This window comes from Chiloscyllium plagiosum, chromosome 29 (genome assembly GCF_004010195.1).
Source record: "Chiloscyllium plagiosum isolate BGI_BamShark_2017 chromosome 29, ASM401019v2, whole genome shotgun sequence".
Lineage (NCBI taxonomy): Eukaryota > Metazoa > Chordata > Chondrichthyes > Orectolobiformes > Hemiscylliidae > Chiloscyllium > Chiloscyllium plagiosum.
Genome location: NC_057738.1, coordinates 2304728 through 2331804, shown reverse-complemented (window position 1 = coordinate 2331804; position 27077 = coordinate 2304728). Strand labels below are relative to the sequence as shown.

Below are 27077 nucleotides of genomic sequence, written 5' to 3'. Positions count from 1 at the left end.
AGTGGTCATGTTTTAGAATGACCTGTATAATGAAAGGGATGTGGCCAGCTCTCTAGCTGAGCAGTTCAGTCCAGAACTAGCTAGGAATTCAGCTGTGTGGAAACAGGCTGCTAAACTCTCTCTCGCCCTCTGCCCCTGTAATTTCAACCTGTAAGCATTTGTTCCATTTTACTGATTTATTTTAAAGGGGTTTGCTTATTGGGATTTCGGAACAGCACAATTAAGTCTAGTTTGGATTGACTGAGTTCTGTAGGGGTTCTTTATTCTGTTCTTTGTGTAATGTTGTGAATATATTTTTGTCTATCTTAAAACCTGGTAGTCACCCTAACTAACTTACTCTGGGTAATTTCCACGTTCACTTAGCGAAATAAATTGCAAAGTTATGGACTGGGCTGCATGCTGAAGAATGTTTTGAGTGGTCTGGGCTGGTTCATAACAGATGCAGTGCTGGTGATAAAAACACCAGCACCAGCACCAAAAATTTCGATTTTTCTTATGGAAGGTAACTCAATAATTTATTCCAATTTTTGACAACTTTCTCATTGTCCAATTTGATTTGAGGAATGTTCAATTCAGAATCCTCTGAACTTGGTTCTTCTTTCTGTGCTGTAATTATTTAACATCTTCTTCTCTTACTTTCCTTCCCTATCAAAATACCTTTTGAGCATATTCACATGACAGAGTCTGGGATTTCTTCCTTTCTGGAGTCTTTATCAAGTAGTTCACCTCACTCAATTTCCTCTAGATTTGATAAGGTCCACTAAACCTTGCTTTTAAAAGCTCACCTGTGACTGCAAATAACACCAATACCTTATTCCCAATTGCAAATTTGTGATTTCTTATCCGCTTCCTGTTTCATTGTATGCTGTATACTTTGAAATGCCGTCTAGCCAACTCTCCAGCTCTATTTATTCGTTCTCAAAAATTTGATACATAGTCCAAATATTCTGACCTATTAATTTCTCCTTAATCAATTTTAATGGTCCTCTTACTTCATGCCCAAAAATTAATTCATATGGACTGAATTTGGTTGATTCATTTGGTGCATCTCTGATCGCAAAAAGTACAAACGGAATTCCCTTTCCCAATTTCCTGGATAATCCTGACCATAAGCCCTCAACATGGTCTTTAGTGTTTGATGCCATCTCTCTAGCGCTCCCTGTGATTCTGGATGGTACGGAGTAGATTATTCCCAAATTATCCGTAACCTCCTTGAATAGTTTGGATGTGAAATTTGACCCTTAATCTGATTGGATCTCCATTGGTAGAGTGTATATCGTAAAAAAAATTAAGTAATTCTTCCACAACCCTTTTAGCTGTGATATTGCGGAATAGGATTGCCTCTGGAATATTAGTCAACACATCCATTATTGTTAATAAATACTTATTCCCACTTTTTGTTTGAGGTAGTGGACCTACATGTCAAGACTCTTGTGAAAGGTTCCTCAAATGCTGGAATGGGTATTAAAGGTGCAGGTTTTATTACTGCCTGTGGTTTTCTGATTAGTTGACATGTATAACACATCTTGCAAAATTCAACTACATCCTTGTGTAGTCCAAGCCAGTAAAAATGTCTTTGTATTTTAGCCTGTTTTCCTCACCCCCTAAATGACCTCCAAGTGGTAGCTCAAGGGCCACTTGCAGCATCTCTTTTCTATACCTTACTGGCAAAACAATTTGATGAGTTTTGAGAAGATTTGTAGCTCAGGTTGAGATTTTGGATATAAGTTTGCTCGCTGAGCTGGAATCTTTGTCCACTTATCTGCTTGAATGTGTGATGGTCTCCATTTCCTTATGAAGAAATCATTTGTTAAGTAATTACACACAGGGATGCATTCACTCTTCTTCTCAGTATATGCCTTTTGATACAACTGTCTTAAGTTCTCATCTTTGTGCTGTAACTCAATAAGCATAGCAGAGCTAAAGATGCTTGCATGCTTACCTAGTTGCTTCTGCTCTGTCCCACTTATCTGTTCAAAAAAAGTCCCTGATAAAGTTATGTCAGCTTCCTTATCTGTGCCTTTTGATCTCTCCTGCTTCAACTTGTGCCTCTGTGATCTTGTGATCACACAATGTGGGAAAATTCCTGGATAAACATCCTTCCTTCATTTCTTCAGTTGCCTGCGCCTCCACTGGCTTTTCACAGCATGCCTACCTGTGAATCAGCAATATCATTTGCAAGGACAAATTGTATCCCTGGAGCTGAGAGTTTGTCCAGTACTCCTACCACAAATTGTCCACTCTTCTCTGGACTCTCTAGCCTCACTTTACATAACTGAGCACTTTTTGTCTCACCATGAATTCCTGTTACCAGTACCTTTTCTGGCAACAGTCCATCAGGAGTACATATCTCCTCATCCTTCAGCATTACAGACTGAGAGGATCCTGTGCCCCTTTATGTTGTAACTTCTTAACCTGCTACTCCTTCCCTATGTGAATAAAATTTACTCTTCCATGTATACTTTTTAAGCAGATCTGGTACTTACTCCTTAATCAACCTCTGATCATCTTGTACACTCTGAGGCAGTTGTCTAACTTCCCTTGTGCTTTTTGTTACTAGTCCAACAAAACTCCCAGGCTCGTCTGGTTTTCCTACATCTGGGTTTCTCCTAGCCCACCAACACTGATTTCGTGTGGCCCACTTTATTGCAATGAAAACACTGGAGCTTTTTAACTTCTTTGTCCCCCTGAAGGGTTTCTTTTTTACCTGCTGGTAAGTTATCCTTATAATCTTCACTGAGATCTACCTTTTCCTTTCCACATGAGGATTTCTCTTTGCCCAATTTCTATCCCTCATAGACTGAAATTAATTTTGGAAGCCAAACAGTGTTTTATGGACCAGGTCATAATTGTCAGCCACTTCAGCTGCTAACCTTGTTGTTTTAACTCTCTGTTTTTCCACATGAGTTCGCACTACTTCGGGCAGTGAATTTTTGAATTCCTCCAAAATAATTACCACTCTAATGGCTTCATAAGTTTGGCCGATTTTTAAAGCGGTTATCCATCTATCGAAATTACTGTTTGATCTTTTCAAATTCAATGTGATTTGACCTGGGGCCCTCCTTAGATTTCTGAAATGTTGTCTATCAGCTTCTGGTACAACCTCATGTGCACTTAAAATGGCTTTTTTCACCTCCTCCGATAGTGATGTGAAAACCTCATTAGCCCTACCTACAAGTTTCGTTTAAATCAACAAAACCCACATTGCCACTGGCTACTGCATTTGTTTAGCCACCCTTTTCAACTGAGATGTAAAAGGCTTCCACATCCTTCTCATCAAATTTAGGCAATGCTTGAACATACTTAAACAGTTTCTCGCTCGGCTCTGACTACCAGGGGTTTGCACACCCTGACTCTGGCTGGCATGGTGGCTCAGTGGTTAGCATTGCAGCTTCATAGCGCCAGGGATTCTGGTTCATTTCCAGCCTTGGGTGACTATCTGTGTGGAGTTTGCGCATTCTCTCCGTGTCTGTGTGGGTTTCCTCTCGGTGTTCCGGTTTCCTCCCACAATCTATAAATGTGCAGGGTAGGTGAATGGGCTATGCTAAATTGCCCATAGTGTTCAAGGATGTGTAGGCTAGGCGCATTAGTCAGTGGTAAATATAGAGTAATGGGTTTGGGGAGACTGTTCAGAGGGTCGGTGTGAACTTGTTGGGCCAAAGAGTCTGTTTCCACACTGTAGGGATTCTAAGATACTCTCTTCCTCACTAAGCTTACCTTCAGCCTTTACATCCAGCCTTTTAAGCTGACTTTTCTTTTTAAGTGTCAGTTTTTGAAGTTCAAAAGCTCTCTTTCTTTTCTCTTCTGCCTGCTCTCTTTTTTTCCCTCTCTTCTGCTTTTAATCATAATTCAAATTGTTTCATTTCTGCTGTCCTTTCCTTATCTCTCACTTCTAACTCAAGCTGCTTCATTTGCAATTGAATTTTTGCCATCTCTATGGATTGTGATGGTTTCTCCAGCAAGTTTAAATGCTGAGCTACTGCTGTAATGATCTCTCCTTTCCTCACAGAAGCAGGTAGCTCCAATCCCCGCTTGTCTGCTAATTCCTGCAGCTTGGTCTTATTCACCTTTTGCAAAACTTCCAAAGTCACTGCATCCACTTCTAGAAAACTTTTGGCAACTAAAAGAGCCAATCCTATTCCAAGCTTTGTCTACCCAACCAAACCAGCACCCGAAATAAAGACACTAGCACCTACCACTCGCTATTTAAAATCCTGCAAAAAGCCCCCAGTCTGTTATGGACTAGGCCAGACCACTCAAAACATTCTTAAGCAGACAGCCCAGAACATAACTTAACAATTTGTTTCAGTAAGCGTACAGTAAAAATTACATGGAGTAAGTTAGCTAGGTTGTCTACTAGGTTTTAAAATAGACAAAAATTTATTCACATAATTACACAAAGAACAACAAAGGACAGAATAAAGAACCCCTACAGAACTCAGTCTATCCAGATTAACTAGACTTAATGATCTGTTCCGAATATACACAACAGTCCCAATAAGCAAACCCCCTTAATAAAACTGTAAAAATGAAACAAATGCTTACAGATTGAATTTAGAGGGGCAGAAGGACAGAGAGAATTTAGCAGCCTGTTTCCACACTACTGAACTCCTAACTAGTATTGGTCTGGACTGAACTGCTCAGCTAGAGAGCTGACATATTATACAGGTCACTTCTAAAACATGACCACTTTGGCTTGAAGTCTCATCTGTTCATATGTAAACAAAAGGCCTCTCAACATCCTTTTTCATCTCTGTACCAAACTAGTCAGCTCAGAGGTGGGAGGGTTTCATGACCCCTCTGAGAGAAAAAGCAAGGACACAGTATCCTTGAGAAAAAGAACAGCTTCTAGAAAAAAGGGACCAGCTTTGTGATACAACACATGGGCTATGCCATGTGCGAATAGTCCTGTGCGAATAGAATATAGAAGTTTGAGATGAAATCAGAATGGAGTTTGTCATTAAATCATTCAAGAAAAGTGGAAGATATTTATTTGTGGAAAGAGGAGGACATGATTGCCAATGAAGATGGTATTGATAATTGGCATTCAGGGCAAAGGTATGGATGTGTTATTTGATTCTGAAGATGAGGGTGATTTTATTAATTTTCAATACAATGAAATTGTGATGAATGAAACTATCTGTCACAAAATGGTTATGTCACGTTGTGAATCATTCCTGTCAGCAGAATGGGAAATTCCTTGGATTGATACCCATGATAGGCCAAAATTCTGCACTAGGATCTCTGGGTTCATCAAATCTATTTAAACTTGTCTTCTTAGTATGCCAACCAATCAGTATAGTTAGGTCACGCAAGAGCATGTAAACATTGAGCACTAGCAAGCCATGATTTAATATTGAGATCTGTCTTTGAAAGCAAGTGCAAAGCCTGATTGTATGGCTAAATGTGTGAGAAAGTAAAGTGTCAATTGAAAAGTAAGATGAATGCCTGGCCATTTGTGGTGCCTGTTTCCCTAGCTGAAATGGCAAAAGCCATAGTCTCTGGGATTTCACATCTGAACAGAAAAACCTTGTAAAGAATTTTGTTCGCATTTGTGACATGAAAGTCTATATGAAGACATGAAGCAGATAAAACAATTTGAGTTTTACAGAGCACCCTCCTGACAGTTTTCACTGTCTTTATATAACTGACCTTGTCAGTAGTACCCCTCTAGTTTTTCCTGTGTGTATATGAACATGCAAGGTCAGTGTGTGGCAGCAATTTCCAGAAGCTATATGTTGACATGCCAATTGGCATGCATGGAACTTCCCAGTGGGAAACCGAAAGGGAATGTTGCTTGAAAGGTGTGAACAATTTGAATAATGATCTTTTTTCGCACATTTATTGCTTTAGAGTTTTGATTTGACATTTAAATATGTGTATTTTTGATCTACAGTGTGTTGTAGGCAAATTGGTTTACATTGAAATATATTCATCTGGGAATGAGGCCTTGTTGGTTATCATGAACATTAATGACATTTAGTATATAAAATGAAGGAAGTTATGATGAACCTTATGTAAAATGCTAGTTTTATCTCAAATGGAATGCGTGCCCAATTTTGGAACGTAACCTTAAGGCCTCAAAGGAATTAAAAGAAGAGCAAAGTTACATTTGTGAATGTTTCCAGAGATGAAGGACCTCAGCTCAGTGATGGACTAGTGAAGCTATGGCTGTTCTGTTTACAGAGAAGGAGGGTTATGGACAACATACATTTGGCTAATTGCTCCCAGTAGCGGAAGGATTGAGAACAAGAGGACATTTGATTTAAGTTGAATGGCAAAAGAAGCAAACACTGCAGATGGAAAAGCTTTTATTTTATAGTGAGTGGTTAGGATTTCAAGTAAAGAGTCTTAAAATGTGATTGAAGTAGATTTAATTGTGGTTGAAAGGGAACTAGAACAGTTAGGAAATGTTGATAGCATTCACAGACTCCCCACAGTGCAGGTAGAGGACATTCAGCCCACATGGATCTGCACCAATGCTCCAAATAGCATCCCAACAAAACCCATCCCACCATTTGAAATCCACCTAGTTTGTGTAATGTTTGCAACGAGGTCATCCAGACATGCCTTTAGAATGAGTTCCCTGATTGGACCAGATTAACAGCCCCAATCAGGGAGCTGTGGCTGACTGATAAGAACAGAAGTGTAATTGAATAAAGATTCGTGCACTTTGTGTCTCTCACTGTGTCTCACAGCTGCACACACACGCCATGGATGCTGGGGAAAAAATAAGCACTACTGCAGTTAGGCGGTAGTGTGGGGGTAAAAAAAAATAAACAGGAGATTTCAAAAAACAAAATAACAGGAGGTTGATCACACAGCATTGCCCTTTGATGTGAAGGGAAAAAAAACAGAAGTGTACCCCTTCCAACTCTATTTGATTTATTCCCCTCCTTGTCTCCCTACCCCACCCTGTTCACTTTTTCCACTTAAGCATTGCCCTTATCAGGCTTTGCTTGTTAATGTTTCACTAGCCACATGGATGTTTTCCTGGTGGTGAAAAATATAGAATAGAGATTTAGCATAATGGTGTTTTTGTTTTTACAGTGTCACTGTACATAGATACATAGCTATGGATGATTTGGGAAAATAGAAACACTACTGCTGAGCCCTCTTTGGTTGAAATGGTAGTATGAGGTGATAATAAAAACAACAGGAGAGTTGGGGGTTCTGTGATGGGATACTGGCCTAGAGTCATAGAGATGTACAGCATGGAAACAGACCCTTTGGTCCAACCCATCCATGCCGACCAGATATCCCAACCCAATCTAGTCCCACCTGCCAGCACCCAGCCCATATCCCTCCAAACCCTTCCTATTCATATACCCATCCAAATGCCTCTTAAATGTTGCATTGTACCAGCCTCCACCACTTCCTCTGGCAGTTCATTCCATACACGTACCACCCTATGTGTGAAAAAGTTGCCCCGTAGGTCTCTTTTATATCTTTCCCCTCTCACCCTAAACCTATGTCTTCTAGTTCTGGACTCCCCAACCTCAGGGAGGTTATTTACCCTATCCATGCTCCTCATAATTTTGTAAACCTCTATAAGGTCACCCCTCAGCCTCCGACGCTCCAGGGAAAACAGCCCCAGCCTCTCGCTATAGCTCAAATCCTCCAACCTTGGCAACATTCTTGTAAATCTTTTCTGAACCCTTTCAAGTTCCACAACATCTTTCCGATAGGAAGGAGCCCAGAATTGCATGCAATATTTCAACAGTGGCCTAACCAATGTCCTGTACAGCTGCAACATGACCTTCCGACTCCTGTACTCAATACTCTGATCAATAAAGGAAAGCATACCAAATGCCGCCTTCACTATCCTATCTACCTGCCACTCCACTTTCAAGGAGCTATGAACCTGCACTCCAAGGTCCCTTTGTTCAGCAACACTCCCTAGGACCTTACCATTAAGTGTATAAGTCCTGCTAAGATTTGCTTTCCCAAAATGCAGCACCTCACATTTATCTGAATTAAACTCCATCTGCCACTTCTCAGCCCATTGGCCCATCTAATCAAGATCCTGTTACCATCTGAGGTAACCCTCCTCACTGTGCACTACACCTCCAATTTTGGTGTCATCTGCAAACTTACTAACTGTACCTCTTATGCTCGCATCCAAATCATGTATGTAAATGACAAAAGTTAGAGGGCCCAGCACCGATCCTTGTGTCACTCCAGTGGTCACAGGCCTCCAGTCTGAAAAACAGGCCTATATGGAGTTATTTCAGCTTTCATAGCTCTAAACAACTTAGGTAGATTGGCCATGCCAAATTGCCTAATTTACTCATCATTGTACTGTGGGTGGAAACTGGAGCACCTGGAGGAAACCCAGGTAAACACTGGTAGAATGTCCAAACTCCACGCAGACAGCGACTGGAATCAACCTGGATCCTTAGCACTGCAAGGCAGCAGTGAGAGCCACTGTCCCTTGAATGCCCAAATGGATTTGGCTGTTTTTGTAACTAAAAGTTGGCATGTGGATGCAGCAAGCACTTAGAAAGGTGAATTGTCTGCTGGCTTTCATCACAATGGGATGTGAGTACAGACATAAAGATGTCTTGCTGCAGTGTATAGAGCTTTGATGGGACCCCACCTACAGGGCTATACATGGTCTTGGTCACTTTTGCCTAAGGTAGGCTATTATCAAAGAAGGAGTTCAAGGAAGGTTCATTGAAGTGATCCCTGAAATGGCAGGATTGAATTATGAAGAGCGATTGAGAAAATTGAACCTGTATTTTTAAGATTTTGAAAGAGACGAGGTGATCTAATTGAAACTTCCCAAACTTTAATTACAGAGTGGATGTTGACATGAGTTCACCCTGACTGCTAAGTATAGGACCAAGGGACATGGCCTCAGAATTTTATTAATTTAAAATTGAGGGTGGAAAACCTTTAGAATTGTCTATCTCTGAGGATTTTGAAAATTCCATTTTGAGGATGTTCAGGACAGAAATAGATTTCTGGATACCAGTGAAATTAAGGAATATGGGGAAAATGCCATTGCGGTAGAATTTAAAATAAAAATTTAGCCATGGTACATGGTATCGCTGGCTGGGCCAACATTTGTTGCCTATCCTTAGTTGCTCTTGAGAAAGTGTTGGCTTTTTTGAATTGCTGTAGTCCATATGCTGTACCTCCGATACTATAATACTATTTGGGAGAGAATTCCAAGATTTTCACTCAACGATACTGAAGGAATGTTGATACATTTCCAAATCAGAATGGTTTGTGGCTTGCAAGGGAACTTGCAGTTTGTGATATTCCTTTATTTGCTGCCTTTGTTCTTCTAGGTGGAAGTGGTATTAGGTTTAGAAAGTGCTGTCTAAGGAGCCTTGGTAAATTTCTGCAGTGCACCTTGAAGTAGTACATGCTGTTAGTATTGAACATTGGTGGTGGAGGGAGTTGATGTTTGTGAATGTGGTGCTGCCCAAGCAGGTTACTTTGTCCTAGTTGTTGTCAAGTTTCCTGAGTATTATTGGAGTTTTACTTATCTATGTCAATGGGGAGTATTTCATCCCATTCCTGACTTATACATTGTAGGTGGTGTAGGAAATCAAATGAGTTCCTCACTACAGGATTTCTAACCTCAGGCACTGGCTATAAAAACAGGTCAATCTGCTGCTATAGTTCAGTTTTTGATCAATGGTAAGCCCCCAGGAAAGATGGGGGATTCCGTGATAGTAAAGTGATGGATTGAATGTCAAGATATGATAGATTGTCTCTTATTGGAGATGGTTGTTGTATGAAGAGTTGTGAATTGAGATTATGCAATCATTATCAAACATCCCTGTTTCTGAGCTTATGATGGAGGTAAGGTCATTAATAAAGCAGTTGATGGTTGGGCCTCGGATGCTGTCCAGAGCAGCCTGCAGAGATGTCCTGGAGCTGGGATGACTGACCTCCCACAAGCACAAAAATCTTCTGTGGTGCCAAGAATGACTGACTGACTGACTCCAAGCAGCAGAGAATTTTCCTCCTCATTCTCATTTGACTCCAGTTTTGCCAATCTTGGTCAAATGTGACCTTGATGTCAAGATCAGAATTCAGCTAATTTGTCCGAGACAAAGCTGTAATGAGGTCACGAGCTGAATGGCCATGGGCATCAGTAAGCATGTTATTGCTGAGCAGGTGTTGTATGATAGCACTGTTGATGATAATCAACAAAATTTACTTGAATGGCAGAGCAGGCTTGATGGCTGAATGATCTACTTTTCTTATTTCCTATGTCAGTGAGATAAACTTGAGCATGAGGTATTTAGCAGTTTCAGATGGTAGAAAAATTGCTGTCATTCAACTTGGCAAGTGAGCATGAAAATGGGCAATGAGATTCAGTTTGAAGAGTGCGTGTCCACAGATCCCCGCAAGTGGTTGGAAAGGCAATTAAGGCATTCAAAAAGGTCTTTATGGCTGAAGCATTGAATATAATGATAGGGAGTTTTTGCTAGAACTGAGTCTTCAATAAAATTGATTTGAGGCTGGTCGAGGCTATTGTATACAGTTCTGGTCATGGCTCTACACCAAGGATGTGATCACACTGCAGTGAATAGAATGATGTTACCAGGAATGGAGACCTTCAGCTATGAAGAAAGATTGTACGAGCACTATTGCTCGGTTTGGAGCGAGGAGACTGAGTTGAAGTGTACAACATTGAGTGGCCAAGATACTTTGGATCAGAAGGACCTATTTCCCTTGGCAAAGAGGTCAGTAACCAGGGGGCATAGACTTTAAAACGGCTGGCAGTATGATTTACAATAATTGGCAGAAACTGAGCTGGGCTGAGAGTATTTTTCACCTAAAGGATAGTGTGGTCTGGAACTCTGATTTTCTGAAGATACTGTAGTGACAGCAACTTGCGTTGCATTTAAAAATTATTTAGAAGTTTTGCACTTTATGTGTATATTTAAGTTGGTCTTAAGAGCGATAAAGTGGGGTCTTGTTTTTCAGCTGGTACAAATACAATATGCTACCTTCTGTGCCATTAGTGCAGATAATTATAAAGTTGGCCCTTTTTTATATTTTTGATGGTTCTTATTTTTTCCACACCTCTCTTACCCTGCTGATCAAAGCAGATTTTGACTCTTTCAGGCATTTCTTTGTAAAATGTTCTGTATTATCCTGACCAACACAAAGCTCTTTCTGTGACGTTTGGTTTTGTTCGAAATTTATTTTTAGACTCTTCTGGCCCACTGATCCTCACGGCATTCCTCAGTTTGTCTAACCAGGTGTTGTATTTTGACTTTTCAAGCTGTCCGGTTCCTGGATAATTCATTTGTGATCATGTAACCCTTAGCCTCGTGTTCTGCTAACGATCACCTTATTGCCTTTTGATTCAATTTGTTGTTAGGTTGTAGAATTTTTTGTACAGTCTCTAATTATTCATCATTCTAAAACCTCTAACCTATTCCATGATTGTCAGTATAAATTTTGATGTGGCCATTATATTCCATAACTCTGGATGTTTGCTCTTTTAATCCTCCAGAGAATCAGATCATCATCTTGGGCAGCTCAATAATATATGTTTCAAAATAAGGTCTTCTCTGATGATTTACAAAGGTGAAAGATGTGCTGAGATTGCTCTGTATTTGTGTAACAGCATCCATAGTTGCTGGCGTGCACCTATTCTTGAAGGAACACAATAGAGCAGAATTCAGACAATTTGTGCTTTCCACAACAGATCACAAGATTAATTTATGTAAATACAGTATTTTGTGAAAAACAGCCACAGTCAGTTTCAATGTCAAGTTTCTCTTTCCTGGCTGCATGGTGGTTACAACTGGTGATGCTATAATCCCTTTGGTTATTTAGAGTGGTTGTTCATTAGTTGCTTCAACAATAAGTACTGTTGGGAAGTAAGGAGAGAGGAATATCTTTTTATTATCATAAACGCATATGAGAAAAGAAGAAAGCTTTGAGCGGGAGGAAGATCAAATAAAATACCTTAGCAAATCCAACATTAGGCAGTGAGTTAAATATTTGTATAAAGGAAAGTTTAATGAAGCTTTATAAAGTAAGTAGTACTTTTTTTCAATGAGAATTTTATCTTTCATTTTTGCATATCTCAATACAGTGCTACTTCAGTTGACTTGATCTGTTAGAGCAGATGCACCAATGTTTTTGAATTAGGCTAGGGTAGGAACATGGTAAATGTCAAGAAGCAGCTAGCTTGATTAAAAGTCAGCCTGCGGATATGAGAGTTGGTAGTTATACAGCATTTTTATGCATCTTTTGTTGTCCTTTTGGTACTGAGCTGCAATCATGTGGCAAAGATTCTCCCACAATGCTCTTAAGTAGCAAATTCCATAATTTTGATTTTGACTATGAAAGGATGATGATATATTTCTGAATCACAGTGTCTGACCTGGAGTTGATGGTGTTCTCATGTACCAACCTGTAAATAAAAGCTGCAGTTTTTTAAATATTATGTGATGTAAGTTGTTTTTTAAACTTGTGAAGATGTTGAATCTATTTTCAATTTATCAAGACAAAAAATGTTTACTAACTCTCCATATAAAACACTTGCAGTTCATCACCATTTAATTCGGAAACACCAAGGCAATTTAATTTCACCAGATTTTAGTGTTGCTCCTGATAAGCCAGAGTAGACTGTTTTATAACTGTGGTTTTATCAACAAAGTCTGATGGGAATGTGTTACAGGAAGTAATTGTGACATTCTCACTGGAAGTTCTTACTAGATGCACAACTTTTAATATTTTCAAGATTGGTTGTGATGCTGAAATCATAACTCACATTGATGTGTTCTTCCCTGTTTCTCTTCCTCTTTGTGCTATTGCTGAACAGATGCTCGTTGCATTCTGCTACTTCCAGTCAGTGTTCATCTGTGAACCTGCATGATGATAATTTGGCAGATTGTGTGGTTTTGTGTATGATCACAGATGAGCCTGAATGCCTTCCTAATCTCAATATTTGAATTTCAAGTCATGTCATTAATTGTATTCTGATTAGTAGTGAGAACCTTTGCACTACTTTCCTTTCTGACATACAAATGTTGAAGCCAGAGGTAATGCTCCATTGAAACCTAGGTGTGATTCACTCAGCACAGTGCAGACCAGTAGCCTTCTAATCATAGATGTTCTGGATTGAGATAGGACTTGTGTTTTGTTTATTTCATTAATTAATTAGACTGAGCTCTTACCTTCCAGCACGTGTTTAAAAAAAATGCATTCCCTCTGACCGTTGTGTACAGAAGATTTTTAATGCAGAAACTGCAAGTTTATTTTATAATATTTAAAAACGCAAGTTTTTAGAGTTTATATTTAATCTTAGTTTAAACATTCCACAGCTTGGTTGTTGTGTTCTGGTTTGAACTTTATTTTGGCAGAAGTACTGACGTGGGTTGGGCTTGTTCTCTCAGGCTGCACCCTTCTAGGCAGCACAGTTGGCTAAATTCTCTCGCATAAGCGGGAAGTGGTCTCCCTAGTTTCAAAACTAGTCACAGGATTACGTTTAGGTACTTTCCAGAGTACATTGTGTAATGTTGCTTGTAGCAGCCAATGTGAGATCTGCATCTTCAGTGACAGCTGTTCTTGCTGTGAAACTGGGTGTAGTAGGAGGAGTCTGTTGAATTCTTATGCGCTTACTGGCAAAGCTTCATTCAGTTCAGCATTTTTAAAAAAACAAAACCATTTTGCTCTTAATTTTGGGGTGAGGACATTTATTATAAATGTGGTCTCAATTAAGCTCCATGCGTTGTTGTAAGTATTCAACATTGTTTATTCTGTTTACCCTGTCTTCAAAATAGAGAAACGGAATTTGTAAAGTCTAATGTAGATTACTTGATGTTTACTTTTCCTGTCACACTGGCTTCTAACAGCGGTTATGTGATAGTATTCTTAGAAAAAAGAGAGGTTGAATTTTTCAAAGGTGAAATGTGACCTCCTATCTTCGGTTTTTACTCGACATATTGTTACCCAGGTAAAAGTGATGCTTCCTTGCCTGTCATGAAACTTTAATATTCTGTTGCATTTGGTTACTGGATAATCGTGATTGCTGAATAAGAATATACTGCTTTTGTCTTGTGTGGGTTGACAGGAACAATTTAAGGAAGAGTACAAGATATGCTAATATTAGAGATTATTATTAATTCCAATTTATTGAAGGAAAAAAAAGCAGATGTGTAACTTTACAAGCGAGTTGTCTCCTTTTGGAGACTGTCATTAACAAAGTGTGACACAGGAAGTGCATGTTATTACAGAATTATACCACTAGTTGATTTCCAGTAGTGTTCTTATAGTAACTGAAAAAAATATTTACTCTCCGTTCTGTGGTTAAAATATTTCTGTCTTGTGTCTCTCTGTCTGTTTGATTATCACCCATTGTTGTCTCCGTTTACTACCGCTTTAGCTGCATTCATTGACATCTTTCATCCTCTTCCTTTTAATAACTCCTCTTCCCTACAACACCGTGGAAGTCTCATCTTTCTTCTTCCTCATCATGATTTCTCCTCTCTCCTCCCGCACTGTTCCATACACTCCTATTCTCTCTCCTATCCCCATCACCCACCTCCCTTCATTCCCTCAGCTTCTCTGCATTACTCTCCTCGATTTAAGGGGTCCATTTGCCCATCTTGCAATTCACGCAGTGTTCCTCTCTCTTCCTTGATGCCTGCACACTCTCTGTCTCGCTTCTTGTGTGTGTTTGTGTCTCTAAGTCCATCTTCATCACTTGTTCTGTCTCTGTCTCATTTTCTCTCCTAACCCTTCTCATGACTGTGCTGTCTGTCTCTTTCTGTCTTCACCTATCTCTCTTCCTTTCTAACACCCACCCCTCTTTCTCTCTATGCAGCCCTGCTTTCTCCTATCCTGATTTCTGCCTCTCTCACCCCATGCAAACATACATGTAATGAGAGAGAAATTGCCACACTAAATGTGACACAGAGAGAGGGAACATTGACATGTTTAAAGCAATTCCTTTACTCCCTGTACTGCTCTGGCGGATTCCTGTAGAAATCAGTAGAGTACGTGCCAAGAGTCATTATAGTCTTTTAAATAACCCCTTGATCGTGGGAGCACAGGCCTTGCCATATAACAGTAAGGAGGAGGAGGAAGGCAGGAGGCTACCAACACAAGTCACTTTCTGACTAGGCTCTCTGGCTGCCACATCTGCCTGATCTAAAAAAATAAACACAACTTCTTTTCCCAAGCACCAACAGTCCAATGTCTTGCTCTCTCTGTCACTGACCGTCACAGCACTGACCATATCAATGTAAAAAAAAAAATCACTTAAACAAAATCATACCAGATTACAAAGAAAAAATCGACTATCCACGTCTTGTTCTTTTGTGTTCATTTTTTGTATGCTTGGCTCTGTGGATTAACTGGTTAAAAGGCTGTACTTTGAATCTTGGTTTCAAACTCAGCACAATCTTTCTTTAATTAATAAAATTAAGGCTTGTGGAATAGAGGGTCAATGTCAATTTGGATAAAAAAGCTGGATACTTGTGGTACATTGGTAGTGTCCCTATCTTATGAGCCAGAGGGCTTGGGTTCAGTTCCTTCCTGCTTTGGAGGTGTGTAATGACATTGTGAATTGATTGATTAAGCATTTTTAAAAAGATATTTTTAATGATAAAAACTGATTTCTGCTTAAATAGTTGACAATGCTATTCCCCAAGTGTTTTAGTTCTGTAGCCACTACTTTTCTTGATATATCAAAGTGACTTGAACATTAGCATAAAGTTTCAAAATTTGTCAATGATTATAAACTTGAAGCAATGTCAGACATTCAGGATAACACCAATTGACTGAAACAGGACAAAGATAGTCTGGCAGAATGGGCAGATAAGTGGCAGATGAAATTTAATTTGGAGGAATAAGAGGTGCTGCTTTCTGATAAAAGTTGGAATAGGCTAAAAGGGCAGAAGAACGTGAGGGGGAATGACTGGCCGGGAGAGGAGCGACAGGTGGTGTTCCGAGAGGTGGTGATCATTCACAAAGGTCTTTAAAATGCCTGGATGTATTGACAGAACATTTAACAAAGGTTATGGAACTGAGAGATAGTGAGGAAAAAATCTGGGAAGTCATGTCAAACCTATTTAAGCTTTTGATCAGGCCATAAGTAGAGCATTGTGTCCAGTTCCAGTCTTTTCTGCTTTAGGAAGGAGAGAATGGGGCAGCAGAGGAGATATACCAGAATGCATCCATGTATAGGATATATAGCTACAATGTTAAGTGGAGAAACTATGGATGCTCTCCTTTGAGCAAAGAAATTGAGAGGAGATTTGACAGAGGCATGGAAGATTCTAACTGGTTTGGTTAAGGTAGGTAAAGAAAAGTGGTTTGATTTCCTGTTTGCTCATGCATCTCTTAGTCACTCAGTCCTCAGGTTTAGGATTCTGTTTTATCCTGCACTGCTCAAGAACACTGTTTGTATTTTTAAAAATTGTATCTATTTTTCTAATCACCCTGTTCAGAGATATTATTACACACCTCTGGAGCAGGTGGAACTTGAACCTGGACCTCCTGGTCTGTGGGTAGGGACACTACCATTGAGCCACACAAGGGCCCCTGAAATGTATTTGGACTTAGTTTAAACCTGCACGTGGAGATCCCAATGGAATTCAAGTACATTACCTTAACCACTCAGCCACAATTACAATATTGCTCTGTTTCCTGAGATTGCACTGTCTCCACTCTCGCTCTGTTGCATCAAGCCTTACCCAAGAGTGATTATTGTCTGACTCTCGACAATAGAGATCCAGCAAACTCTTACCTACACACTATTGTCACACTTTTATGCTAATCTCTGCAATACAGCTGTCAAGTACAGGTTATTCCATTTCACTCTTTTAGGCTCTCTGAACATTTGTCTAGTCATGTGCTACTTCATCTTCCACATCACATTATTGATATGTGCATAAGCATTATACTCCAAATAATATTTGTAAAAGGACAAATAGCCACAGATTTAGGGTTTTAAGCAAGTGATGCATGGGGGATTGAATGAGAGAACTTTTTAAGCACAGCAGTCAATAACGATCTGGAACTCACTGCCTATGAGGGTGATAGAAAGGGAGAGTCACTTTCACCTTACTTCTAGTGTTCAATGTTTTTATCTGTTTAGGTCAGGAGCTGAGTGATCTGAGTGTCAGTGAGGGGTTATTACTTTGTAAATGCAGCTTGGTACCACTGTCAACTTTTCCAGCATCTTTGCTAATGACGAGATTGGATTTAGCTTGCTTCTTGTGCACAGGACATGCCTGTGTAATTTTCCACATTGCCAGGTGGATATCCGTGTTCTTGTTGAATTGGAACAGCTGAGTCTGGAGCATAAGTCTTCAGTACTTATGGTGAAATGTTGTCAGAGCCCATAATCTTTGGAGTATCCACTGTCTTGAGCTATACTTTAAGATCACAAAGGGTGGCACAATGGCTCAGTGGTTAGCACTGCTGCCTCACAGTGCCAGGGACCCAGGTTCAATGTCCGCCTCAGGCAACTATTTGTGTCAAGTTCGCACATTTTCCTCCAAAAGTCCAAAGATGTGCAGGTTTGGTGGATTGGCCATGCCAAATTGCCCATAATGACCAGGGATGTGTAAGTTGGATGAATTAGCCATTGGAAATGTAGGGTCACAGGGACAGGCTAAGGTGGGGTGGGGCTAGTCTGGGTGGGATGCTCTTTGGAGATTCATTGTGGACCTGTTGGGCTGAATGGCTTTTTTCCCACACTGTAGAGGCTCTATGATGCTAATATGACTTATTTCCTGTAGCAAGGAGACTAGAACTGAACGCAGTATTCCAAAAGTGGCCAGGGACCTGGGTTCAATTCCTGCCTCGGGTTACTGTCTGTATGGCCTTTGCCCATTCTTCCTGTGTCTGTGTGGGTTTCCTCTGGGTGCTGCAGTTTTCTCCTACAGTCCAAAGATGTGCAGGTCAGGTGAATTGGCCATGCTAAATTGCCCATAGTGTTAGGTGCATTAGTCAGAGGGAAATGGGTCTAGGTGGGTTACTCTTTCGAGGGTCAGTGTGGACTGGTTGGGCCAAAGGGCCTGTTTCCACATTGTAGGGTATCTAATCTAATCTAATCTAATCTAATCTAATCACCTGGTATGAACCTAGTTGCTGAAGTATGGCATTTATGATGTTGAGGATCTCAGGAGGAGGCTGAGATGGATGACTCATTCAGACATCTAACTGAAGATAGTTAAAAATGTTTCACTGTGCTGGACTCCTCTGCTGAGGTTGGGGATATTTGTGGAGCCTCCTCCTCCAGTGAGTTGTTTAATTGTCTCCCATAATTCTCAACTGTACGTGTCAGGATTCCTGAGCTTCGATCTGCTCTGTGAACTGTGAGATTGCTTAGCTGTGTCCATCGCATACTGTTTATGCTGTTTGATATGCAAGTAGTTCTCTATTGTACGTTCAACAGGTTGATACTTTTTTTATCGGTATGCCGGATGCTGCTCCTGTCGTGTCCTCCAGCATCCTTCATGAAAGCAGGATTAGTCCCTGGCTTGATGGTACTAGTAGAATGGGGAAGATGCCGGTTTATGAGGGTACACATTGTAGTTGCATAGGTTCTGCTGCTGTTGATGGCCCATAGTGTCTCACGGAAGGCCAGTTAGCCCGCTTTGTTTAAAATCTATCAAATTAAGGATGGTGTTAGCACCACAAAATACAGTAGGAGTTTGAAGATAGTTGCTTTGTCTCCATTTGTGTTCATTCCCACCAGTATGGTCATGGACTGATGCATCTGACAGGTAGACCTATGAGAATGAGATCATGTCGGTTCCTCCATCTTGTTATTTTCCTCATTATCTGTACTGATCCAGTCTAGCTAATAAATTATTTAGAATACTGTCAGCTTGGTCAGCAGTACCTAGCTACTCTTGAAGTTTAACCTAGAGTACATTCTGTGTCCTTGCCATCCTGGTTTCACTGTGTTTCACTGATATCCTACATTTTGAATTGGTTAACATATAGATTCATCTCTGATCTCTGGTTTTGTAATGTTGGCTTGATTGGAATGTTCATGCAGGCAGGAGGTGTGACTTTTCAGAGAGGGTAATGTAAAATTTTGTCTCTTGGCCATAGCTAACAATCTCTTGAAACAGCTGCCTTGCCCATTGGATAGCAGTAACTTTAAAATCCTGCAAGAGTCATTTTTCAAAAAACCCCAGGAATTTAAACAAGATAGCATAGTTTCAAAACAAGAAAAAGATCTTGCTGCATGCTTTCTGGGCATGACGTGGGGAAGAATTTATTATTGCACCAATTCTATTCTGTTAAGGCTAACCTAAAGCAAAGTCTCACCACCAGAATATTTGATTTTTGTTTTGCTCATGGTGAGTTAGGGCACCAGGCAAGAGTGTTTTGGGTGACCAGAGTTTGTGAAGGGGACAGTGCTGAGCTGGAAGTTTGAAACTAGGATGAGGTGGGGGAAGGGGCAGTGAGGAAGCTGTTGAAGTCCACATTGATGCCCTGGGGTTGAAGTGTTCCGAGGCGGAAGATGAGGCGTTCTTCCTCCAGGCGTCTGGTGGTGAGGGAGCGACGGTGAAGGAGGCCCAGGACCTCCATGTCCCCCCACCTCATCCTAGTTTCTAACCTCCAGCTCAACACTGTCTCCTTGACTTGTCCGGAGTTGTCCGACCTGCCTAGCTCCATTTTCCACCTATCCACTCCACCCTCTCCTCCCTGACCTATCACCTTCATCTCCTCCCCCACTGACTAATTGTACTCTATGCTACTCTCTCCCCACCCCCACCCTCCCTTAGCTTATCTCTTCACGCTTTAGGCTCACTGCCTTTATTCCTGATGAAGGGCTTTTGCCCGAAACGTCGATTTCGAAGCTCCCTGGATGCTGCCTGAACTGCTGTGCTCTTCCAGCACCACTAATCCAGAATCTGATTTCCAGCATCTGCAGTCATTGTTTTTACCAGAGTTTGTGAAGGGTTGAATGTGGGACACCAGCCTGAGAATTGGCCTAGAAGCAACAAAGGCGTGAATCAGTATAGATAAACTTAGATGGCTGGGTAGATTGGGCTTATTGAGTTAGAAGTAGGTAGTCTGGTAGGATGGTTCGAATAGACGATCATAATACTGTTTATTGCAGGATGTTGGTTTCCAGCCACTGGCAGTACATTCAGTATACATACACTTTTGGTTTGCAGTTCAGGATAGTCCAGTTGCTTTATCTGTTCAAAATAAATGATTTCCCTGTTAACGGTCAAACACAAGGAAACACACTCTCTTACATTTAGGTGCAATTTCCCTTTGGGCTCACCTCAATTGATAGATATATTCCACTCCAGTATCTGCCAATACAGCTGAATTTATGAATACTTAAATTTACTACTTTTTAAATAATGTTTTTCAAGCGCTTTCTTGGGCTTGGCATGACATGAGGTAGGAAAAATAATTTAACCAGGATTCTGCACTTTTAAAAATGTCTTTGGATAGCTAAGGAGACAGAAATCTGTTTGGCCACTGACATTTGTAACCTGGCGCTGCTGGTTTGTATTCTGCCTACTTGCGTCAGAGGTAGACTGCTTTACTGTAGCTGCTGTTGCCATGGCAAAGTGTTGGGGGTGGATTCCTAGGATCCCTAAACCTCAGATTATGTCTGAGAATCACAAAATGAATATAATCTGATAAAGCAGGGTAATTCAGGTGTGAAGTGGAATAGAAGCTGGGGATGACCTATCAGCTGGCTGGTAATGTGGCCAGTAGAAAGATTAAGAAAAATACATTACAGATGAAATAAGCATGCTTTGTTATGGTTGCATGAAAATTAATCTGGAGCTGATCGGTTTGCCTATCTTGAGTCAGTTTAAACAGTAAAGAAAATTTGCATGTTTGGTCTTAACAATATCAACAAAATTTGCAGCTTATTTCACAGCTATGAATTATATTTTGTCTTTAATTTTGAATGGTCTGATCAAGTACATTTGAGGACCAAAATGTGTTGAGATTTTATTGTTACAGCTGTGTCCATATTATATTGTTTGATGTGGGTGATTTGCATGCCAATTAGAAGCATCAATGTTCATTCTTTTTTATAGCTCCCTATTTTTCTCTGTACAAATATGTTTTCTGTCTGATTGATCTGACACAGAAGATCAATCTCCTATCTCTGTCTCTATGCCTGCCTCTTTTTGTGTGTGGATGTGTATCTCTGTCTATATTCTGTATCTCTGCTTTTCTGTGTCTTCTTTTGTTTCTGTGTCCCTCTTTATGTGCTCGTGTCTGTATGTGTGTGTTTCAATGATTTCTCAGTTTGTTTGTGTCAGAGACTCCATCTCTGTGTTTTGGTATATATCTATTTCTCAGCATATATGTGCATCTGTTGGGTATTCTGCAATGAATGATAGACAGTATTTGGGGTTGATGCAGACTCTTTTAACACTTTTCTAGTTTGCGTCCTCTAACTTGATGTGAATGTAGATAAAGGTTAAAATAACTTTAGTTACATATCAGAGATGCAATTACTAGAAGTACTATCATCATACTGACAATACTTCGTAGCACCTCGCTTTCTTATGAGGTAAGTGTAAATTTTTGGGTTACTACATTTCTTCAAAGATACTGTTTAAGTTTTTGATAAGCCCTAACTTGTTCCAATAGCTATTTTTTGCTTTTCAAGTAACATTTTGTAGGTGAAAGTTCTTTCAACATTGTTTGTTTGTTATAATGTTTATAAATTTGACTTTTTCAGCAATCATTTTTCTTTGTACTATGGTTGAATAACCATTATAAATCAGTAAAGTGTTGCCTGCAACTCTGTGAGCATAATTGAACATTGCATATCCTACATGTATTTTATTTCTGAAAATTCAACTTGCCCACACCCATGATTCATGAGGATCACAGAATGTGTTTTAAAAAAAATTTATTAACACTTAAGGAATTCAGGATCCCTGTACATGTTCTATAGGACTTGGGGGAAAAAAAAAAGTTCAGTGTTGCCCTGATATGTTTCAGCACATTTTTGGGGAAGACAGAATCAAGATTACAGTAATTGGCTGACGTATTTTCAGATTAACATCTCTAAATGTTTGCAGTTCTCTTGTTGTACAATAACAATCCTGGTTGCCCTTGTTCTGTTCATTCCTAACCTTGTTAGATGTGATCTCAAGAACCATAAAGAAACGATAATATTTATTTTCAAAATCATAACAAGTACACATGTACAACCAGATCACTGCTTGTACAGATTCCATTCGAGTGGCTGAAAACAACAAAAGCAGGTTTTTCACAACTGTCAAAATACTTCATAGTTGTTCATGCAATGGTTCACAAAAATGTGAAATTGTCATTTTAAATTGAAGTTTTGTAAAGGATAATAGTGGTTTGCTTTGAAGGCTGAGGTATGAGTTCATCGTTGGATGTGTCAATTAATGCAATCCTTGCAGATGGTAAAACATTTCATGTCCAAGGAGGGAGCCAGTGCATGAAATTGTGTTCTGGGAAATAAGCACACAAGCAGTTGAAATGTTTGTCTGAAATTTCTTTTCTCTGAAGAAGTAATAAAAGCCATTTATTTGAAATGGGTCAATGTTTCTACTAAAATAGAACAGATACTTCAGATAAGGCATGGCATATACACATGGTATAGTTTTGGAAGGTTTCTTTTCGGAAACTGATGATTTTCATTTAAGATCGAACAGGTAGAGGTGGCATGAGCAGAAATGACATTTTGAGTTTTGGAGAGATTATTTTTGGCACGTTTTTGAGTCAGGAGTACTATAGTTTTTAAACAATTCCTGCCAATTTTTATGAAAACATGTTGACTGAGTTTTTGGCTGCTTCCACAATTTTCTTAATTAATGACCTTTCACACTTTATGGGGAAATGAATTCACATTATGACTTCCAAATAAATATAATTGGACAGACATTGCTGAATTACTTGAAAACCACTTCAAAGTATTTTTGTAAAAGTTAATTTCTTGTAAATAGCTTGTGTTTCTATTGAACTTTAATATACATGACCAGGAACACTAAATTAGTTGAGCTCTTTCATTTTACTTGGATTAAAATGTGAAATGTTGTACCATTGTTTAAAAACGTGAACATATTTTGAATGTAGTTATACACTAATAGTTGGTGGATAAATGGGATGCTTGAGAGTGCAAATAGGGAAAAGAGTCAAAAAAAGGAAACATACATATTACACAGACTTTATTTGGAAGTTTTCAGCGCCCCATTTCTGCCTTTTTTGAGCAGTAAATCAGTATCCCTACCCCTCTTCCATTTTAACTAGATTGAAGTCATTTAGAGAAGACTCTTTCATTCAAGCAGAATGACTCCCTCATTGAGTCCATGCCCCCCGCCAACCCACCCTCCACACCTGATGTAAGAGGTGTAAAACCTGCACCCACACTTCCCCCCTCACCTCCATCCAAAGCCCCAAAGGATCTTTTCACATCTGGCAAAGAATTTCCTGCACACCCAAACACCTCATCTACTGTGTCTGTTGCTCCTGATGTGGTCTGCTGTACACTGGGGCGACTGGACACCAACTTGCAGAACGTTTCAGAGAAAATCTCTGGGACACACGCACCAAACAACCCCGTCGACCACTTCACCTCCCCCTCCCAGTGTGCCAAGATCATGAAAGTCCTAGGCCGCCTCCACCACCAAATTCAAGCCACCCGACGAGGCACGTTAGGACGCTTCAATCACATGGTATCAACATCGATTTTATGAGTTTCCTAATCTCCCCTCTCCCCAGCTCATCTCTGATCCAACCCTCCAACTTGGCACCGCAAACTTGTCCCCCCACCTGGATCTACTTATTGCCTTCCCAGCTAGCTTCTCCCCACCCCACTCGCACCTTCCTATTTATCTCTCAGCCCCCTTCCTGATGAAGAGTTTATGACCGAAACATCAACTGTCCTGCTCTTTGCATGCTGCCTGAGTCACTGTGCTTTTCTAGCGCCACACTTTTTGACTCTGAGCTCCAGCATCTGCAGTCCTCACTTTCTCCTTGTTCAAGCAGAAACCAAGTTAGTGTTCCAATGCCCAGAGGGACTGCAGCACTTTGAAAGGAAATTTGAGCTACCAGTGAATTACTGAAATGATCTCAAAACCAGATTTCAAGTTTACAACTTTGCATATTTCAAATAAACAAAATCCAACATTTGCTAAACAAAAAACAAAAACAAATTTCTGGAAAAGCTTAGGTCTGGCAGCATTTGTGGAGAGAAGGCACAGTTTAACGTTTCTGGTCCAGTGATCCTTCTTCAGAATCCTTCTTGACTAAACATTATTTTAGTATTCAAAATTCCCTGTGAAGCTTCATTCTCCAGGAACCAATCCAAGGATATCCTCAACTTATTTTACTTTTGCAACTGGTTAACATCTACTCACCAAACTAGTTTAGATGATGAGGGACAAATTGTATGGCTCTCCATCTCACCAAAGTTCATTGTCTTACTGTTCCATTTTCCCCTTTTATTGGTCTTTTCCATCTGAGCTCAAGCTCTCATTTGCATTTTGCTTAGAGAACAATAGAGACTTGCCTCATGCCTCTGTCTCTCTGTGTTGCTTGCAGACGAATTGTATCTAAGAAGTTTGGTGATACTTTAAGAAAACATGCAATTTGATCCAACGAAGATTTTCCGTGGGCTCTTCACGCTCAAAGCCCATCTCCATGACAGTGTGGGTCTTGTCTCAGGGTAAAAATACTAATTAGCTTTCCTCAAGAGTCCCAACTTCATTCTACCATGGAATCAAACAACAGTTCAAAATACAATCTTTATCAAACTTGGCATTCCTAACACTATCGGAGGCTTAGAGACAAACTGACAGCACAGCTGCTAAACTCATTATTTACTCATTGTTTACAGGTATGAATATGTTAAACTTTATTACCAGTAAGACAAGCCCCTCCCCATTAATCTTTAATAAACAAGTGACCAAGCTTCTTGTTGGGAAGAGTCAGAACAAGTCACGTGACTTCCTCCAGTCCTTAATTTATCTGTTAAATTAACCAGGCAATTAAAAACATCATAATCTTACACAATTTCACATTTATAATAAAGTTTGCATTCCAATTACATAATGAAGGGATGGATATTTTCTCATCACCTTGTTCAGAAATGTTTATCATACGCACCTCTTGAGTAGGTGCGACTTGAACCTGTGCCCTTGTGGCCCTGTGGTAGGGACCTACCACTGCCATGCAGAACTCTCATAATTGAGGGATCTGCTCCTCATTTTAATTTCATAAAGGTGTTTTGCTTGTCACAAAGTTAATCAATATCATGTATTCATTTCAGCACTGTTGTGATGCCAGTTGTGTAGGTCATAAGTTCAAGTGATTGGCTAATTGAATTAATGAGCCAATCAAGCTGAAGATAATCATTTGAACTTGTATCATGATTCATTTACATTTGCTAGTAGCAAAATAGGAGCAATTGTTCTCCATTGTTTAATCCGTGATAATACCTCAGCCAATCAGGATCAACTTGCCAATCAATTCGCATCCTTTCCTTCTGCAGTTTATGATAGTTGGAAATACTATTTTCTTGCATTTATTCTGATGAGTGCAAGATAAAAAGCTTCAGCAAAATATCTATATCAGTATCATCCAAGTTCTGAAATACTAAGCAACCTTTACTTAATAAATAAGGTGGTTATGCTCCGTAGTATACTTTAAGTGGGCAGTCATTAATCAGAATAAGTTTTTCTGCAAGTCTGAATTTTACTTAATATTAAATAGATTCAGATTCATTTACATTAATTTTGTACTGAGAATTTGAATTCTTCCAGTGTGCCTATCTTTCCATAGTACTATAAAACTAATGATGTTTTCAAAAGCTGTAAGTGCTAAAATGTCCAATGTATAGAATCTTTAATTGAATTCGGCAGGTTTGTATTGTGAAAGCACTAGAGAACTGTTGATTACTTAGTGACTACAATGTTATATTCCAGAAAACAGCCTTTATTGCATACCAGTGCTTCCTTTTTCCTTAAATAAGGATTCCCTCTCACTGTGGTTGATGGTGCCCATGACTACATACATTCTATTTTATGCACTTCTGCTTTAACTAACTTTTCTCTCTCTCTCACCTAGAACTATGCTACGGTCACACTTTTTCCTCACCTTGTAATCTGCCAGTCTAACTGGGACATTCTGTGCCATTTCTGTCATCTCACCATGATGGCACGGTCAAGCACCACCTCCCCTCCCCTTTCATAGCATTAGGACTTGAGTACAGGAGCAGTAATGTCTTGCTGCAATCATACAGTGCTTTGATGAGACCACACCTGGAGTATTGTGTGCAGTTTTTGTCTCCTAATCTGAGGAAGAATGTTTTAGCTATGGAGACTGATGCCTGGGATAGCAGGCATGAAAAGAAACTGGGTTAATTAGAACTGTATTAATTGGAAATCAGAAGAATTGGGGGGGGGGGGCATCTAATAGAAACTTATAAAATTCTGACAGAACTACACATGGTAAATGGAGGAAGGATGTTCCTGATGACCAGGAAGTTCAGAACCATAGGGCACAATTTAAGGATGCGCACAGGTTATTTAGGATACAGATGAGGAGAAATTTCTTCATCCAGAGGGTGCTGAGCCAGTGGCATTTTGTCAAAGAAAGTAGGTGAGGCCAAAACATTGAACATTTTCAAAAAGGAGTTGAATGTAGGTCTTAGGACTAAAAGATCAAAGGGTATGGGGAGATAGCAGGAAGAGAATACACAGTTGGATGATCAGTCATGATCATGTTGAATGGCGGAGCAGCCTGAAAAGAGCTAAATGGCCACTCCAGTTCCTTTTTTAAATGCTACATGTGACAGTATACCATACAAGTTAGGAGAAGCAGTATAGAGTCATAGAGATGTACAGCATGGAAACAGACCCTTCGGTCCAACCTGTCCATGTCGACCAGATATTCCAACCCAATCTAGTCCCACCTGCCAGCACCCAGCCCATATCCCTCCAAACCCTTCTTATTCATATACCCATCCAAATGCCTCTTAAATGTTGCAATTGTACCAGCCTCCACCACTTCTTCTGGCAGCTCATTCCATACACGTACCACCCTCTGAGTGAAAAAGTTGTCCCTTACACCTCTTTTATACCTCTCCCCTCTCACCCTAAACC

At 39.9% G+C, this 27077-nt stretch overlaps 1 protein-coding gene across 4 annotated transcripts in view; it reads left to right on the top strand.

The window, feature by feature from the left end:
* hivep1 (HIVEP zinc finger 1) overlaps window positions 1–27077 on the top strand; it is a 208168-nt gene that overhangs the window by 8238 nt on the left and 172853 nt on the right. Inside the window, exon 1 of one of the 4 annotated variants that reach the window (XM_043719027.1) lies at window positions 13604–13719. The exons of the other annotated variants lie outside the window; for them this stretch is intronic. Coding sequence (XP_043574962.1) covers window positions 13689–13719 — 31 coding nt within the window. The 5' untranslated portion in view covers window positions 13604–13688. Of the gene's footprint in view, window positions 1–13603; window positions 13720–27077 lie in introns of those variants that run through there. 4 annotated transcript variants of the gene reach the window in all.